At 48.9% G+C, this 17,437-nt stretch overlaps 1 protein-coding gene across 1 annotated transcript; it reads left to right on the forward strand.

Annotated features, from left to right (window-relative positions):
• The first annotated feature begins 3,238 nt into the window (after positions 1 to 3,238).
• On the forward strand, positions 3,239 to 17,044 carry BNC1 (basonuclin zinc finger protein 1). Its single transcript, XM_087856555.1, has 5 exons — positions 3,239 to 3,256; positions 5,227 to 5,434; positions 6,557 to 6,792; positions 8,594 to 10,476; positions 14,819 to 17,044. The coding sequence occupies exons 1-5, from the start codon at positions 3,239 to 3,241 to the stop codon at positions 15,501 to 15,503; spliced, it is 3,030 nt and encodes a 1,009-aa protein (XP_087712681.1). The 3' UTR covers positions 15,504 to 17,044.
• The last annotated feature ends 393 nt before the right edge of the window (positions 17,045 to 17,437 follow it).

The following is a 17,437-nucleotide window of genomic DNA, read 5'->3' on the forward strand; positions in this document are numbered from 1 at the left end:
TAGCACATCAGAGTGACTAATAACAATTCGGAAATAGGCTGATTAAAATGCGTAAAAAGCAATAATCATGTCTTGATGAGTTCAGAATGTTGTAAACATCTGCTTTATGTTTCTGAAGAATGGAACAAGTATTAGGATTCCAGGGGAAAGGATGTAAGTTTTAAAAGAGTTTTCCATATTGATTTGCATGAGTACTTTTCGTCCTGTAATTAGAATTTTTGGGTTTGATTTCATTTTAGAAGTTTTAATTTGTCTTTAGATAATGGTGCTATAATTTTTACCACATCGTGGAATTCTGATATGGGTAGAAAAACTCAAGGGCCTTAATATTGGAAGTTTTCTGAGGCACTGTAATTAGCTTTTTTTTAGCTCATAAATAATTCCTCTGAGATTTACTTCCATGGATGTTTAATGAGCTTTATTAAGCCTTATTCAAATAAGTTCATATAGAGCCACATGAATATTTCTTATAAAACAGCATTTGTACATTGAATTTATACATAAAGCTGCTTGAAATTCTGTCCCCAAACTAAAAGCCGCAAAAACCGAATAGTCAGGTTCGGCCAGTGGGTCTCAACTGGAGGCGGTTTTGCCCCACGGGCATTTGGCAATGTCTGGGAGATTTGGGGTTTTCACAACTGGAGGAGGGAGAGGCGTTTCTGTGGTGTCTGGTGGGTAGAGACTGGGGATGCTACGAGTCATCCTAAAGGCACAGGACAAACACCGCAAAGAATTATGTGACTCAAAGTGTCAGTGATCCTGGAGTTGAGGAACCCTGAGTCAGGTGTCAAAGAGATACAGAAAAAGCGAGTTTCAGGTTTAGGCTACAAAATGTGCTTGGGATTGTTTCCTCTGTAGTTTCGTTGTGCTGGGCCTATGGGGGACTCACCCAGAGCTTCCCGGGCCTGTGTCCGGGCGAGAGCCTTTGAAGCAAAATCTTCAGGCAAGGAGGGAGTGTGCTCTAGGACATCTTTCTGGGGTTGAAGCCGGTCCTGTTTTCTGGATAAATGAATGTGAATTTACTCTGTGTGGTTCCGGCGTCTTGCTTGCAAGCAGCGAATGGCATCTTGAGGGACAGGATCCAAAGTAAGAATTTTTTTCTCCTTTTAAAACAGTCCTATGTATCAGAACGTAGATTGTGAAGTATTCCAGAGGCTTCGTACGGAGTATGCTGGGAGCTGTAGCAAATACAGATGGCTGGTTCCCGGGTCAGCTGGCGTTGAGAGCCACAGGCGGACCGCACGTTAGGTGTGCCCCAGACAATGGGACGTTCTTGTCGGGACCGTGTGTAATAGAACTTAAACCAGCACTTGCTTTTATCTTTCCAGTCAAAGGATATTACATCATCATGTGCATGGGGATATAGACGTATGTGTTCGTGCATTTAGTAGGTCTGCACAAGTATCTAGGAGTAGAATCTCTATAACCAAAAGGGGAAGTAATTTCTGGCACGGTATTTCTCAAACTTTTCTTCATCAGGAGACTAGATTTTTTTTCCCTAATTGTGCCTCCCCCGGTGGAATTTTAATATGATACCGTATACTGTGTTTCTGTTCATGTATGTGTATCTATGTTTTATCCATAAAAAGAATATATTTTCACCTCCCCCCAAGAACTGGTTTTTACCCCAATGGGATGCTATCACCCTTGACGAGAGTATGGGCATTATTACAGTAAGAGGTTGTTGCGATCACAGGGAGTTCTTTGTAGGATATCGTATGGCTTTACAAAGAGCAAACAGCTTTTCTGATGCATGTTTTCTCTTTTCTGTGTTGTGATCCTTCTGGAAGGGTTCAGGTAACACCATTACTATCTGCTGCGTACCTCAGTTATGAGCGATCCTGTTCCTTCACCTGAAAATCTCGTCTGCTTGCTCAGTTCAGGCCCGTGGTCATCTGAAAGGAATCACAGATAAACGTCACATCAGGGAGAGTTCAGCCTGTATTTAAGCAAAGTCACTGATTTTTTTTAAGACTTCATTTTTTAGGACACGTCTAGATTCACAGCAAAATTGAAAGTAGAGGTTTCCTGTATACCCCCTGTCCCCACACATGCACAGCCACCCCATTACCCACATCCCCCACCGGAGGGTACATCTGTGACAACTGAGGAACCTACATGGACGCGTCATCATCACCCAAAGTCCATGGTTTACCTTAGAATTCACTCTTGGTGTTGTACGTCCTGTGCGTTTGGACAAATGTAGGACACGTCTCCATCATTATAGTATCATACGGAGTATTTTCACTGCCCTGAAAATCCTCTGTATTCCACTTAACCCCTGACAACCACTGATCTTTTTACCGCCTCCATAGTTTTGCCTCTTGCAGAAGGTCATAGAGCTGCAATCATACAGTGTGTAGGCTTTTCAGATTGGCTTCTTCCCGTTAGTAATATGTACTTCAGTTTCCTCCGTGTGTCTTCATGGCTTGGTGGCTCGTGTCTTTTTACTGGGTAGGATTCCAGTGTCTGGACGGACCACAGTGTATTTATCTGCTCACCCACTGAAGGACGACTTGGTTGCTTCCAAGTTTTGGCAGTCATGAATAAAGCTCCTGCTATTAACATCCGTGGGCAGGTTTTCATGTGGACATGCATTTTCTTCTCCTTTGGGTAAACACCAAGGAACGTGATTGCTGGGTTGTATGGTAAGAGTAGGTTTGGTTTTGTAAGAAACCACCACACTGCCTTCCAGAGTGGCTGCCATTTTGAATTCCCACTAGGAGTGAATGAGAGTCTCTGTTGCCGTCCTCATGAGCATTTGGTGTTGTCAGGTGCTGGACTTTGGCCATTCTAATAGGTGTGCAGAGGACTGGTTTTATCAGTAATATTTGTATTGAGATATAATTTACTGATGATAAAATTCACCCTTATGAAGTCTATAACTGAGTGGTTTCACTATATTCACAGAGTTGTGCAATCACTACTATGTAATTTTTTAACATCTTTACCTTAAAAAGCAACTCTGGTCAAAATTTAAAACATCTGTGCTTCAAAGGACACGATGAAGAAAGTGAAAAGATAATCTAGGGCAGGAGAACACATTTGCAAATCATCATCTGTTAAGGGACTCATACTAAGACTATATAAAGAACTCTTACAACTCAATGCTAAAAGACAAATAACCCCATTAAACAATGAGCAAAGCATCCAAATAGACATGTCCCCAGGGAAGACCTACAAATAAATGGCCAATGAGCTCATGAAAAGTTGCTGATCGCAATTAGCCATTGCGGAAATGCACATCAAAACCACAGTAAGCTACCGCTTCATTCCCACTAGGCTGGCTGTTTCAAGACAGACAGACAACAATAAGTGCTGGGAAGGATGTGGAGAAATTGGAACCTTCCTACGCTGGTGGTACGGATGCAGACAGTGTGGCCACTTTGAAAAACAGTTAGATTCTCAAGTTAAACGGAATTACTATATAATCCAGCAATTCCACTCCCAGGAAGACCTAGAAATGAATACCTATGCCCACCGTAAACTTGTACACAGGGCTCCTTCTGTAGGTGATGGGAATGTTCTAAGATCGGATCGTGATGTTTGCACAACTCGGAGAATATACTAAAAATCATTGAGTTGGATACGTTCAGTGGGTGAATTATATGATATCTGAATTGTATCTCAATCTAAAGCTATTTTTTAAAAGGTGAAAACAAACAAAAAGGATAATATTCTCCCCTCGCTGCCACCCGTTAGCCGTCCTCCCTCATTCCTCCCCACTCCACACAGCCTTGGTCACCGCTGCTCTGCGTCTGGCCTCAGGAGATTGACCACTTCTTGACACTTCATGTAGATGGGATCCGACCCCCTGTGACTTTTTGCCCTTGCTTTTTCACTGAGCGTGTTTTCAGGGGTCATGCCTGCCGTAGCACATGTCGGTATTGCATTCCTTTTCATGGCTAAATAATATTCCATCGCATGGGTACACCCCATTGTGTTTATCCACTCTTCAGCTGATGGACATTGAGGTGGTTTCCAGTTTTTGACAGTTATAAGTAATGCAGCTATGAACATCCAGTACAAGCTTCCATGTGGGCCTGTGTTTCCATTTCTCTTGGGCACGTACCTAGGGGTGGAATTTCTGGGTCATATGGTAACCCCACGTTTAACCTTTTGAGGAGCTGCCAGACTGTTTCCCATAGTGGCTGCGCCATTTTGCATTCCCACTGGTACTGATTTTTAAGTGAAGACTAGTTATATGTTCCCTAAAGTGAGTGAGTTTCCCAAGTCCTGGGAGAGAGTGTCTCCTTCCTGTCCCCTCACGAGGCCACAGAGTCCCTTAATTGACAGATGGAGGTCCCCCCAGACACACGTGCACACCCCAGTTCCTGAATCATGCCGATTCCACCCAGTGGCTCTTCCTGGGGCCTCACTGACGCAGCTCCCATGAGAGCTTTTTCTCCTTAATAAAATCACATTCTTCAGACCTTTATCCCCTTTGGACGAATTCATCTTAAAAACATATGGGAAGCTTTGTTCTTAATACCAGAACTTAGCCGACACGTACCTCTGTGTATTCTCTTTCAGCCGTGTGAACTTGAACGTGCAGCTGGGTGTGCACATGGGGCTGCCAGCCTGGCTGGGCCTCGGCAGCCACGCAGCCCAGGGGGTGGAACCAGGGAGTCGTCCTCAGTGTGATCGGCCACAGCATGTCCTCCGTCCTTGTGGACTTTTAGCCTCGGCCACACATTGGGGGATAACCACGTCCACATTTGGATAATTCTCCATTCAGATCATTCTCTCTTGCTTATTCCAGGACAGTCCCCGGGTAACTTTCAGGGGCAACTGCTTTGGTCAACTTAGATTTTGGTGACTGTTCACCCTTTCTGTGCTCTTAATAACAAGCAAATGGGTGCCTGGGGGGCTCAGTCGGTTGAGCCTCTGCCTTCGGCTCAGGTCATGATCCTGGGGTCCTGGGATCGAGTTCCAGGTTGGGCTCCCAGCTCAGCGGGAAGTCTGCTTCTCGCTCTGCTCCTCCCCGTCCCGCCCACCCATGCTTTCTCTCTCTCTCATTAATAAATAAATGAAATCTTGGAAAAAAAATAAATAACATGTGAGATATTTGCGTCCAGCCCATACTCCTTTCTCCCAGAGCGTGGTGATGTTCCCTAGCCCCCTCTCACCCGCAGAGCAGCTGTGGGATGTGTTTGCTGTCGGCAGGCCCTCGGGCCAGCTGCTCTTGGGTCGGGGGCACGGGATCCCCATGTGCATCTGGCACAGGGTGGGCACACATTGCTCCGTGAAGTTTACCAAAAGGAGGCCCAGGTCCAGTTTGCAAGTGCAGCCCGGCTCTGCGCACCACTCACGTGCCCGCGTTCTCTCTTGCAGGCTATCGGCTGCACTCTGAACTGTGGCTGTCAGAGTTTCAGACCCGGGAAGATCAACCATCGCCAGTGTGAGCAGTGCAGACACGGATGGGTGGCGCATGGTAACCTTATTCTCCCTCCTCCCGCGGCCTCTCGTGTCCCCTCTGCATGACATGGAGTAATTCGGGAGTAGATTTCACGTCTGAGAAGGACCGCCCACACTTGCGTGTCCCCGCTCCTGCTGGCCAACAGGCAGAGAGCTTTATATACCTTCCCTTTTGGAACCTTAACGACTCTGCACGGCGGGTGGGGTCTTAGCCCTGCTCTGGAGACGTCGGAACAGGTGCTTCGGGGCGGCCCTTCTGCAGCGACGGAAGTGTCCCGCGCTGTCTCATGCGGTAGCCGTCAGGGTTGCCGGGTGAAATTCAGAACGCTCAGTGAAATTTGAATTTCAGGGTAACAATAAACGATTACTTTAACCGAAGTATGTCCCGGTGAATATTTTCAGGATAAACCAATCCCACTTATTCCCTGTGTATGTGAAATTTATGTTCACATATCACCGGGCGTCCCGTATTTTTATTTGCCGAACCCGACAATCCCACACGTAAGCCCCACGTGGCTGCCGAGTATTTGAAAGGTGACTGGTGGGACCCTCGGAAGAACTGAATTTCTGATTTTATTTCATTTAAGAAGTAGAATTTAATAAGGTAAAAATAATTCCATAAAATTAAAAATTTTATAAATCTACAGGAGCTGTGGGCAACTGAGGACTGTCGCATGGGTCGGTGTAGATTTTGGTGTCTTACCTGGCCAAGCCCAATAGCTGGGACGTGGCAGACGAGAGGACAAACCCAGATGCGTCAGATCCCCAAGCCCAGGCTCTTCACCAGTAGACCCCGTTCTTCCTGACTTTTCAGGCTTTTGTTTTTCCCAGCCTTTTGATTATGTGCCTGCCACTTTTGTCTTTACCCCTTTTCCTTGCACCCTCCCTGCATGGGGCTATTTTTCACTCCTTAAGGACAGGGAAGGACAAAAAGAAGTCTCAGGCCAGTTCATTTTATTTCAGAAGTTCCTGTGAATAACGTAGAGCCTGATAGCTATTAGGATTGTGAACCATTTGCATAGTCCCGTGTTTTCTGTCGGAACGCATAACTGAGAGGGGTCCCTAGCCCACCCCTGTGCAGCGCTTCTCTGAGAAGTAAAATCTCTTAAAAGGGTGTTTCTTCTATTTGATTTTTCAGCTCTGAGCAAGCTGAGGGTTCCCCCCGTGTATCCCACAAGCCAGGTGGAGATTGTCCAGTCCAATGTGGTGTTTGATATTAGCAGCCTCATGCTCTACGGGACCCAGGCCATCCCTGTTCGCCTGAAAATCCTATTGGACCGGCTCTTCAGTGTGTTGAAGCAAGAGGAGGTGCTCCAGATCTTGCACGCCTTGGACTGGACCCTTCAGGATTATATCCGGGGATATGTGCTGCAGGTATGGGGAGCGTGGCCACGGTTCTCCTGGGTGTCTTCTCCAATCCACGTGTGCATAACGGGTGTAACGCAGGTGCTCCAGCCATTGGCGGGGATCCTTTCGTAGTGGCTTAAGCCCCCACCTGATGTTCTGGGAAGAATCTAGTGCTTTCCTCAAGATACCTGTGAAACATCCAGACATGGGAGCATGGACGTAGTCTCTGATTTGGGTATCACGAAGCCGTTTCTCCCACAGCAGAGCCTTGGCCCTGTGTTACTATCTGCAGGCCACCTACGGACACAAGACACTGTGCCACATTTTACTGAGGGTGTGGGGGTGAGAGAGGAGCGTATGTTCCAGAAGCACATTGCAGACGGCTGTAGTTGAGGCCGCCCCACCACTGGCCTTCCTTCCTAGGCTCCATCACCCTGTGATACGTCTGTGTTCTGGCTCCTGCTTGTTCTCTCTCCCCTCAATTCTCCTTTGACCTCTTCACGTGTTCTCTGCACCCCTCCCTTGTGCCTTTCACCCCCTCTCCCTCTTCGCTATCTTGCAAAGTAGGCTTACCTCCTGCTCGACCTTGTCATGGGGGTAGGCCTTGTGTTTATATCCACAGGCACAGAACATATTTCCTGGGACGAATTATATCATTTCTCTGACATAGGAAGCGGTGGCAGCTTCTTTTTCCCCCTTGACACTCTACTAGAAAATGTCAAAATTTCAATGAAATGGGGGATGAATATACTTCCAAGACTAACGTACACTTGAATCTTACCCCAGGTAGGCTATGTCATCAACACAAACACTTAGTGTTTTATCAACCTGGACTCTCTTCCAGTAAAATCTCCCAGGGCAGGTAAATTATCCCCATTTTCCAGAGGCTCAGAGTGCTTCTAAATCTTGGCCAACGTCACTCAGGTCGTAAGTGGCAGACCCAGGGTTTGAACCCGTTTCTTTGTCAGTCTGAGGCCCAGGATCATCCCGTGGAGGCGGGTTTGCTCACCTCGGGTGCAGGACCCCCGACAGGCTAGAAGCAACCTCTTATGTAGAGTAGCGTTATGATCTTACATTATGACATCGATCAATATTTAATGATCCTAATAATCTTGCTTTCTAGTGTTAGGATTAAAAATATGGAATCAATTACCTTGAACTTCTGGTGCATCAAAAATTTATGATGTTACATCCCTCATCATCTTCAGAACTCTTCCATGCATCGTGAAAAATCTCAGTAGGCCATCAAATACATGTTCTGTGATAAAATATTTATTGTAGTTTTGGGGAAAGTTAGGCCGTGCTAGAGTTTGAAAGAGCTCCGACACGCCAGTGTAATTACAGCTCTGCCTTGCGAACATGGGCAGTGGATCAATACGGTTCATTTGTTTTCTGATGTGAGTTGCTGGGGAAGATTATTAAACTTGCAGCAAATGAATGCTTGAGCTCTGTCTAGGTCTGACCGTTCCCTCTCTCCTTCTGAGATAAAGAAGTGGCTATTGTTCACACGATACCTATTTTCGTTTTAGTGGGGAAAATTATTACACCTCATGCAAGACAACCAATTGGTTTGAAATAAGATGGAAAATAATCACCCAGTTTCTCTTCGGCTGGAGTCCTATCATTTTACGTCTTTCTTTAAGAGCACTGCTTATATTTGCGCAGTGTTCTTTCCGTGCAGGGTTTCTGGTCTAGGAGAGTAGCGTGAGTGCGGGGCTGATATGCACAGAGGCGCCCTGGGGTGCTAGGGAGGCCCCAACCACGTGACCCCGCGTAGAGAAGAGGGTAAGGAGGAGTAAATTGATTGCCCTTGATGGTTCTGGTTTAGGATGCGTCCGGAAAGGTGCTGGATCACTGGAGCATCATGACCGGGGAGGAGGAGTTGGCCACCCTGCAGCAGTTCCTTCGCTTTGGGGAGACCAAGTCCATCGTGGAGCTCATGGCAATCCAAGAGAAAGAGGAGCAGGCCATCATCATCCCGCCGGCCACGGCCAACGTAGACATCAGGGCGTTCATTGAGAGCTGCGGCCACAGGAGCGCCAGCCTCCCCGCCCCTGCGGACAAGGGGACCCCCAGCAGCCTGCACCCCTTCGAGAACCTCATAAACAACATGACCTTCATGCTGCCCTTCCAGTTCTTCAACCCTGTGCCCCCCACGCTGATAGGGTCGCTGCCGGAACAGTACGTGCTGGAGCCGGCTCAGGACCAGGGTCAGGAGCCCAAACAGGAAATCCACGGACCCTTCCCCGGCGGGGGGGGCGGCGGCGGCGGCTTCCTAACCTCCCGTTCTGCGTCATTTCAGGTCGAAAAAGAGCCGTGTCTAAACTGCCCGGACGCAGTTCCCAAAAAGGAAGACAGCGCCCATTTAAGTGACTCCGGCTCCTACAACATTGTCACCAAGCTTGAAAGGACACAGTTGTCCCCCGAGGCCAAGGTGAAGCCCGAGAGGCATGGCCTGGGCGCGAAGAAGGGCCGCGTGTTCTGCACGGCGTGCGAGAAGACCTTCTACGACAAGGGCACGCTGAAGATCCACTACAACGCCGTCCACCTGAAGATCAAGCACAAGTGCACCATCGAGGGCTGCAACATGGTCTTCAGCTCGCTGAGGAGCCGGAACCGCCACAGCGCCAACCCCAACCCGCGGCTGCACATGCCCATGAACAGAAACAACAGGGACAGGGACCTCCGGAACAGCCTGCAGCTGGCCGCCTCGGAGAGCTACGAGCGCGCGGGCTTCCCGGCGGCATCCCCAGACTGCGGGCCTCTGGCCGGCTACGCGGCGTCGGGGGAGGACCCCGGGGGCCAGCCGGCCTTCCCGAGCATCGGGCAGAACGGCGTGCTTTTCCCCAACCTAAAGACGGTCCAGCCGGTCCTGCCTTTCTACCGCAGCCCGGCCACCCCGGCCGAGCTGGCCAACACCCCCGGCGTGCTGCCTTCTCTCCCTCTCTTGTCCTCTTCCATCCCGGAGCAGCTGGTTTCAAACGAGGGCCCGTTTGATGCCCTTCCCAAGAAGAAATCCCGCAAGTCCAGTATGCCCATCAAAATAGAGAAGGAGGCCGTGGGACTAGCTCACGACAAGCGGCTCGCGCTCAGCTCGGATGAAGACGTGCCCCCGCGGGTGGCCAGCGAGGATGAGCCGGAGGCCTGCAGTCCTCGGTCGTCGGGCAGAGCGCCTGAGGAGTGGCACGCACAGTCCGGAGGCCCAGGGGGTCCCCTCCCGGAAGGAGAGAGGGTCTGTCGTCTACAGCCAGGGATCGAGTCGAGCAGAGCCATCAGCAGGACCCCCGAGCAGGCCACACAGCACTCGGAGAGGGAGGCTGAGCCGAAGCCAGCCCTGACCACGGCACCGAGGGAGCTGGAGGATGGCGGCCGTGAGCTTCACCTCACGCCTGGGACAGAGCCCTGTGTCCCCTTTCCTGACTACATCAAACTGCAGCAGCGGCTGCTGGCCGGCGGGCTCTTCAGCGCTCTGTCCAGCAGAGGAATGGCTTTTCCCTGCTTCGAAGATGCCAAGGAGCTGGAACCCGTGGGTCAGCACGCATTAGGAAGGCAGAAGGAAGAGACACGCTTCCAGTGTGACGTCTGCAGGAAGACCTTCAAGAATGCTTGCGGTGTGAAAATGCACCACAAGAACATGCACGCCAAAGAAGCGCACGTGTGCGCGGTGGGGGGCTGCAAAGCCGCGTTCCCCTCGCGCAGGAGCAGAGACAGGTAAGACATCCGCTGGCGATCGTTTCCTCTAAAGCCGTGGTTCTGAAACGTCAACAAGCATCCGAATCACGGGGAGGGCTGTTAAAACACATCCTTCTGAGCCTTGCCTGTAGAAGTTCTGCTTCAGCAGGTGTGGGACGAGGCCTGAGGGTTTGCATTTCTGAGTTCCCGGGTGATACTGCTCCTGCTGTGCCGGGGACCACAGTTTGAGAAACGCTGTTCTTTACATCCACACGCCCGGATTTTCAGGTCCACATCTAAACTCATTTGACCATGAAACCTGACCTGAAAGGACATGAGGTTATGGGTAGTCTTTTTTTTTTTTAACCTCCCTTTGTGTGGATTTTTTCATTATACATTCAGTGCAGAAATACTAACGGATTTATTATAGGGACGTGAACAGACTATTACAGTTTGTGTGTCATTCTGCCTTTCTAAAGTCTGAGAAACTCTGAATTCAGAAACACGTCTGGCACACACGGTTTGGGGTTAGGAATAACAAACTCGTCTACGTGAAGGCGGGGGTTAAACCATCACCATAGACAACAAAACTTGTCTACTTTTCATTTTATGATACGAAGCCCATCGAATGAAACTTTTTCTCGTATGTCTAGTTAACCAGCTGTATTCAAAAGGAAGAGTAACTGCGTGGTTGGGGAATTTTTAATTATTAAGATATCAGAGAAGAAAGGCACTTATTACCAGGTTATTAAGGGTTTGTGATGTTGGTTGAAGGATGGGAAGTCTTTGGGTGCCGGGGGTTCACGAGCCCCACACAGCGTCAAGCTGGTTGCAGAGCGCCCAGACAGAGAGAGAATCTCATCCCTCGGGACACAGCACGGGCCTTTCTGTCTTTCTTGGGCTTTTCTTCATGAACTCGAGTCCCATAACCCCAGCCAGGGAAGGGGGGGAGCACACACTTAACCCAGAGGTGACCCCAGGAGGCTTTAAGGGAAGGATTAGCTGTCTGACGAAATGCAACATGAAGTATATTAAATGGTTTGCAGAATAGTAAAATGTTACATTTGCTCGAAGGAGCTTGCCTTGAAGCAGTTCGGCATCACCGTGACCTTAGTCCAAAGTGTAAGACCTGATTCTTTGGAGGGTGGAGATGTGCAGACCGCCACGCGCATTCCTGGAAAGGGCTTGTACGAACACCCTCGCGTTGCACAGAGAGGAGAGAGCATGGGTGGTGGTAGTTACAGTTCCTGTTTCTGTTGCTGGCATGTTGAACCGGACCACCAGATATCCCTGATTAGCAGAGCCGTCCTTCTCCTTTGTCCTCCAAGAGGAGGGTTTGTTCATGAACAAGCTTTATGTTGAAGAAGAGACGGTCCCATCAATCAGATATCCTTGATATTTATGATACCGTTTAATTAGAAGGCATATTGTATTTAACATACACCTTCATTTTTTATTTATTTTTTCATATATTTAATATTTTCTTATATTCTGAGCTATTCGTAGACACAGGCCTCCTCCCCCACCACCAAAGCATCTTAAATTCTAAATTTAGACTACTAATTCTGGTGGTCTAGAACTTGGAAACTATTTTACCTAGGATCTGATTAAAGTGGCACTGTTTTATTTTTTAAAAGATTTAAGTGATTTATTTATTTGAGAGGGCGCACATACGCGAGTAGGGCGATGAGCAGAGGCAGAGGGAGAAGCAGGCCCCCTGCTAAGCAAAGAGCCTGATACGGGACTCGATTCTAGGACCCTGGGATCATGACCCAAGCTGAAGGCAGGCGCTTAACCGGCTGAGCCACCCAGGTGCCCCAAAATGGCACCATTGTAAAAAGAGCTTTGTGGGCAGGCCTGGGGCCACTACCCCTTCTCTGGGCCAGTGATGAGAACTTGTTGTCAGAACATCTGTCTACCCCTCTTGAAGCCGTTTCCAGCAGCAGTCACTAGGACTCCTCGGGAAGGGACTGGGACTTACTTAACCTAAAAATATTTAAGGGGCACCTTAATGGCTGCTGTAATGGGAAAGAGAGAGGTCACTGTGGGCACATAGTGGGAGCCCCTGACTAGACTCTTCTGAAAAGTTAGGGAGGGCTTCCTGGAGGAAGAGGCATGACTAGACTAGCAGCTCTCAGAGGCACTTTGGTCTCAGAACACTTTTTATAAATTCTTAAAACCTCAGGGCCCTCAAGAACTTTTGTCTGTTTGGGTTTCTAAGAATCGATGTTTACTGCATTAGAAGCCAAAATTGAAAACAAATTAATATTCATTTCATCGCTTAAAATAATAAACCTATTATATGTTAACATACATAACATGAAAAAAAAAACCATACATAACACGTAATGAAAAATAATCCCGTTTTCCAACACAAAAACTCAGTGAGAAGAGTGGCTTTGTTTTACATTTTTGCCAGTCTCTGTAATGTCTGGCTTAGCAGAAAACAGCTGGCTTCTCACATCGGCTTCTGGGTTCAACCTGTTCCAATGCCACATGTCACGTAGCCTCTGGAAAACCACGGTAGGCTCGTGAAGGAATGACAGTGAAAAAGACAGATCATGTCTTAGTGTCACGATGATGAGATGAGTTTTGACTTCAGGGCACCCCTGAAAGAGGCTCAGGGACCACCAGGGGTGCCCAGACCACGCTTTGAGAACCACTGGTCTAACAAGGCAGAGACAGGGGAGGGGATGGGGACAGGGATGCCCGGCATTAGCCGCCCTGAAAGCAGGAAGCCTGGCACGCGGCCCGGAGGGTTTTGCAGTTGTGGTCGTCACTGGTTTTAGGAGATGTGGCACCTCGGGAAATGCGCCTCACACTCCGGGGCTTAAGGAGAAGGTCGGAGGATCCCACAGGTTCGCTCCTGGTGTTCCTGGGGGACTCAGGCCCAGAGCTTTGCTTTGTTGCCACAGCGACCTCCCCATGCAAGGTTCCGGTAAACGTGTCTGTCTGACTTTTTTTTCCAACCACTTATGTGCTGGGACCTGCATGTCAATCCAGTGTCTGGTTTTCTGCCGACACATACCTGCCCCTTCCACCCAGAACGCTGACATAATCACAGGGCAGAGCTGCCGTTGATAAGAGTTGTTTGCAGAGTGGGTGATCTGGGAGCACGGTTCTGATTATGTCCAGAAAAAGAATGTGTAAGGGATAGAAGAGCGACGTCGTCAAATAGCAAATTTGATACGTTTCATGAAATGGGATTAAATTTCCACCCACCCCACCCCCACTCTGTCTTTGGAGATTTCGAAGAGAAAACTCAATTCTTGGTTATGGGGGGGGGGGGGTGTTTTTCCCCGATGGGGTCCTGGCGGGCAGTCTGATCTGTACGGGTGGTGGGGGAGGTGTTTTCTCTGTTTGGAATCATTTCCTATCACCTGTAAGCTCGGACCCCTGCAGTAAGGGCTATTTTTGCCAGTCCGAAGTCAGCAGGGGATCTCTGAGCAAGGCCGACATTGATTGACAAGTTACATCCAAATGATATTGTGTGAGCAAGAAGCACGTGTCATAATGGATACTCATTATCTGCCCTTCTGGAATAATCGTTGGGTAGAAGATTGATGGTGGGTTCAGTGCTGCATTTGCAAAACTCCTGTCTGGTTTATTGTGAAACGTTGCAAGTATGAACTGAACTTAAATTCTCTCTCTCTCTCTCTCTCTCACACACACACACACACACACACACACACACAAGTTCTAGCCAATCAGATTTTCTCACCTGTAGCACTACTGGGGTCATGTGAGTGGGAATGCTGTAGACCCTGATACCATATAGGAAATTTTAAATTTTCTAGTAACCACATTAAAAAAGTACAAAAAGATGCAGGTGAAATCAGTCTTAATAATGTATTTTGTTTCATTCCATCTATCCAAAATATTACCATTTCTGTGTATGACACAGCCACGTTTCAGGAGCTCACGGGTCCCGTGGGAGTAGCTATCCTACTGGACAGCGCCGCTCTGGAAGATATTTCTTGGTTTCGTTGCAATAAAGTCCTCTGCTTACTTCCTTATGGGACCAGTTTTCTCTGGGATCCCTGGTTCCAGGGTCCCGGCGGCATTGACCTAACTGAAGTAGGCTAGCCGTTCTCGGTGGATAAGGTACAGGAAGTTACGTGTCCGTCACGTGGTAGAAATTAAGAAGAACTCCATATTCCCATCTTCCAGATGGCCGCTTTCCTGGTTAGTGCTAACTTCTGACAGGCGGTGAGCAGCCCTGGGCCAGTGTCCACAGGACACACATTTCATCCTACTCCCCCTGTGGTCACTTCTTCCACGCCACAGGATTTTTCTGGTATCTTCCTAGTGTCTCCACTCGGAATGATGACTGTTTTTACAACAGCCCAGCCCACTGCTAACCATCTTTTCACTCTTGTAGACACAGTTCAAACTTAAACCTCCACCAAAAAGTGTTGGCCCAGGAAGCACTGGAGAGCCCCGAAGACCATTTCCGTGCGGCCTACCTTCTGAAAGACGTGGCGAAGGAGACCTACCAGGACGTGGCTTTCACGGAGCAAGCCTCCCAGACGTCTGTCATCTTCAAGGGAGCGAGTCGGATGGGCAGCCTGGTTTACCCGATAACCCAAGTCCACAGTGCTGGCCTGGAGAGCTACAACTCCGGTCCGCCAAGCGAGGGCACCATCTTGGATTTGAGTACTACCTTGAGCATGAAGTCGGAGAGCAGCAGCCATTCCTCTTGGGACTCAGACGGGCCCAGCGAGGAGGGCACTGTGCTCATGGACGATAGTGACGGGAACTGCGACGGGCCGAGCCTTGTCCCCGGGGAAGACGAGTACCCCATCTGCGTCCTGATGGAGAAGGCCGACCAGAGCCTCGCCAGCCTGCCTTCTGGGTTGCCCATCACATGTCACCTGTGCCGAAAGACGTACAGTAACAAAGGGACCTTCAGGGCTCACTACAAAACCGTGCACCTTCGCCAGCTCCACAAATGCAAGGTTCCGGGCTGCGACACTATGTTCTCGTCCGTCCGCAGCCGCAACAGACACAGCCAGAATCCCAACCTGCATAAAAGCCTGGCCTCGCCCCCAGGTCATCTACAGTAACGAGATGGTGGGGCGTGTCTGTGAGAAGTGTTTACCCTGATTCAGGAGTAAGGTAGTCCAAAGAAAGGTCTCTGATTTCGTTTAATACCATTCGAGGCAAGCCAGGCAAAAGGTCTTTGAGTTGGCTTTCTCTTCTTGTGCGGCGGGTGAGCAAAAGACAAGCCTTGTAGGAAGTCAACTTTAGGGGGCAGCCCTTCCTATTATTTTTCTTAGCCCAGGGGTTTTTGCAACCCCTGTTAGCAAACACTGGCAGAAACAGTTTCCCCACATTTGTTCACACATTCCCTGGGAGAGCTCCAGGTCTGCATGCTGACCAGGGGCCCAGGACCTTGGGGCAGCTTGAAGGGAAGCGTCCGCTGAGTGTCCCGGGGAAGGACAGCCCCCACGGGCGAGCAGCCAGTCCCCAAGATCACATTTTTTCAGTTCCTGCTTTTAATGAGTCTGAAATCCAGAGTCAGGCTTGGGAAGATGACTTTTTGAGACTATGCCTCCATTTGGAGTGGAGAGTTGCTTTTGTGTTTTCCCCTTCAGAGGTCTCGTGGACCTCCAAGGAGTCCCCAGAGGAAGCAGGTGGGTTTCCCACACATAGAAACAGGGATGTTGCAAGGATGTCCGTGTTCGCGGTGTAACATGCGTTCAGGAAGCTGGGGGGAGGAGGGGAGAGATTTCATGCACTTAAACATAGTGGTCTTCAATTTAATTTAAAATAATTTGGGTAATATTTAATTTGTGTTTGTTACGTGAGTCATTGGGGTGAGTGCAGACGGGTCACAGTGTGACCTCTGGGTCTCTGCCCGAGGGCGGAGCGAGGGCCCGCCTGAACTTGAGAGCGGCTGCCCGTTGCCATTCGGTGAACCTCGGAGTCTGGCCATTTCGGTCCCCTGTGGAAGGAGTGCAGGAGCCTCTGTAAATACTCGGCCAGAGCGCTTAGAGAATGTGGTTCTGACCGTCGTCGTGCATTTTCCCAGCGTGTGCATCAGCCCTCAGCCTTTTATAAATGTGTAAGCTTAGGAGGAACTTGCCAATGTATACAGTAGACGAGAAGTAGGAGGGGACTGCCGTACTGCCCATCTTCATAGTTAACTTATTCTGAAATATATTCCACACCATCGCACACATTTGCTGTTGTAAAAAGGGAAGTTTCATCGGTCCTGTGAAAAGAGACCGTCTCTTGAAATGCGGCATTTACGGGACTCGGAAAGCCTGTGGCAGGGAGAGAGATCGACTCCGCACCAAGACTTCAGGTGATCCGTCTTTCAAACTTACAGTGGATTTAAGTAATGAAAAACACCCTCAAAGAGAACTGGGGGTTATGAGAGAGGTGATTTCTATGGCCCAAGGGTGAAAACAGCCGACAAAACCTGTTACGGATTGTTTCAACGTTTTTTAAAAATAAATGTGACGACACTTGGTCTCTGCTTAAAGTAAGATGTATCTCTCCACCGTTTTGTTACCCAGCTGTTTATTATTACGGTTTCCCCAAAGTGGAACAATTTGTATACAAATGAGTTTTCTATGATTTAATAAAAATGTATGCCACACGTTTTTGTTTAAAAAGGCAAACATTTGTAAGACCGGTTTTGTCAGATGGGCGGCGGGTTGCACGTACACTGTGGTCATTCGCACACGAACGCACGCGCTGACGTGTGATTTTGCAGAGCTGAAAACCCGGGGCGGGGGGCGGGGGGCGTCAGGGAACAGCATCCGTAGCTACAGCCACATCGAAACAGGGAGTGCAGGTTTTAATACGTTCCAAAGAAGGGGAGTGGCTACTTGACAGGGAAGAGGAGCTGGGTATCAATTTATTATTTAACAAATTACAAAGTAAAGTGATTGTTTAAAAATACTGTGCTGTCGAAGATAAGTCTTCCAGGCCGTGCTGTAAGTTTCATGCAGTGAGCGGTTTTTGCTTCTTTCTTTCTTAAATGTGCAGG

Source organism: Ursus americanus, chromosome 28 (assembly GCF_024610735.1).
Source record: "Ursus americanus isolate L20-20 chromosome 28, mUrsAme1.1.p, whole genome shotgun sequence".
Lineage (NCBI taxonomy): Eukaryota > Metazoa > Chordata > Mammalia > Carnivora > Ursidae > Ursus > Ursus americanus.

Excerpts from the sequence above, each read along its gene's own strand:
- BNC1 (XM_087856555.1), top strand. Across the intron at positions 5,435-6,556 it reads ACACGGATGGGTGGCGCATG|CTCTGAGCAAGCTGAGGGTT; the intron begins GTAACCTTATTC and ends TTGATTTTTCAG. Across the intron at positions 10,477-14,818 it reads TCGCGCAGGAGCAGAGACAG|ACACAGTTCAAACTTAAACC; the intron begins GTAAGACATCCG and ends TCACTCTTGTAG.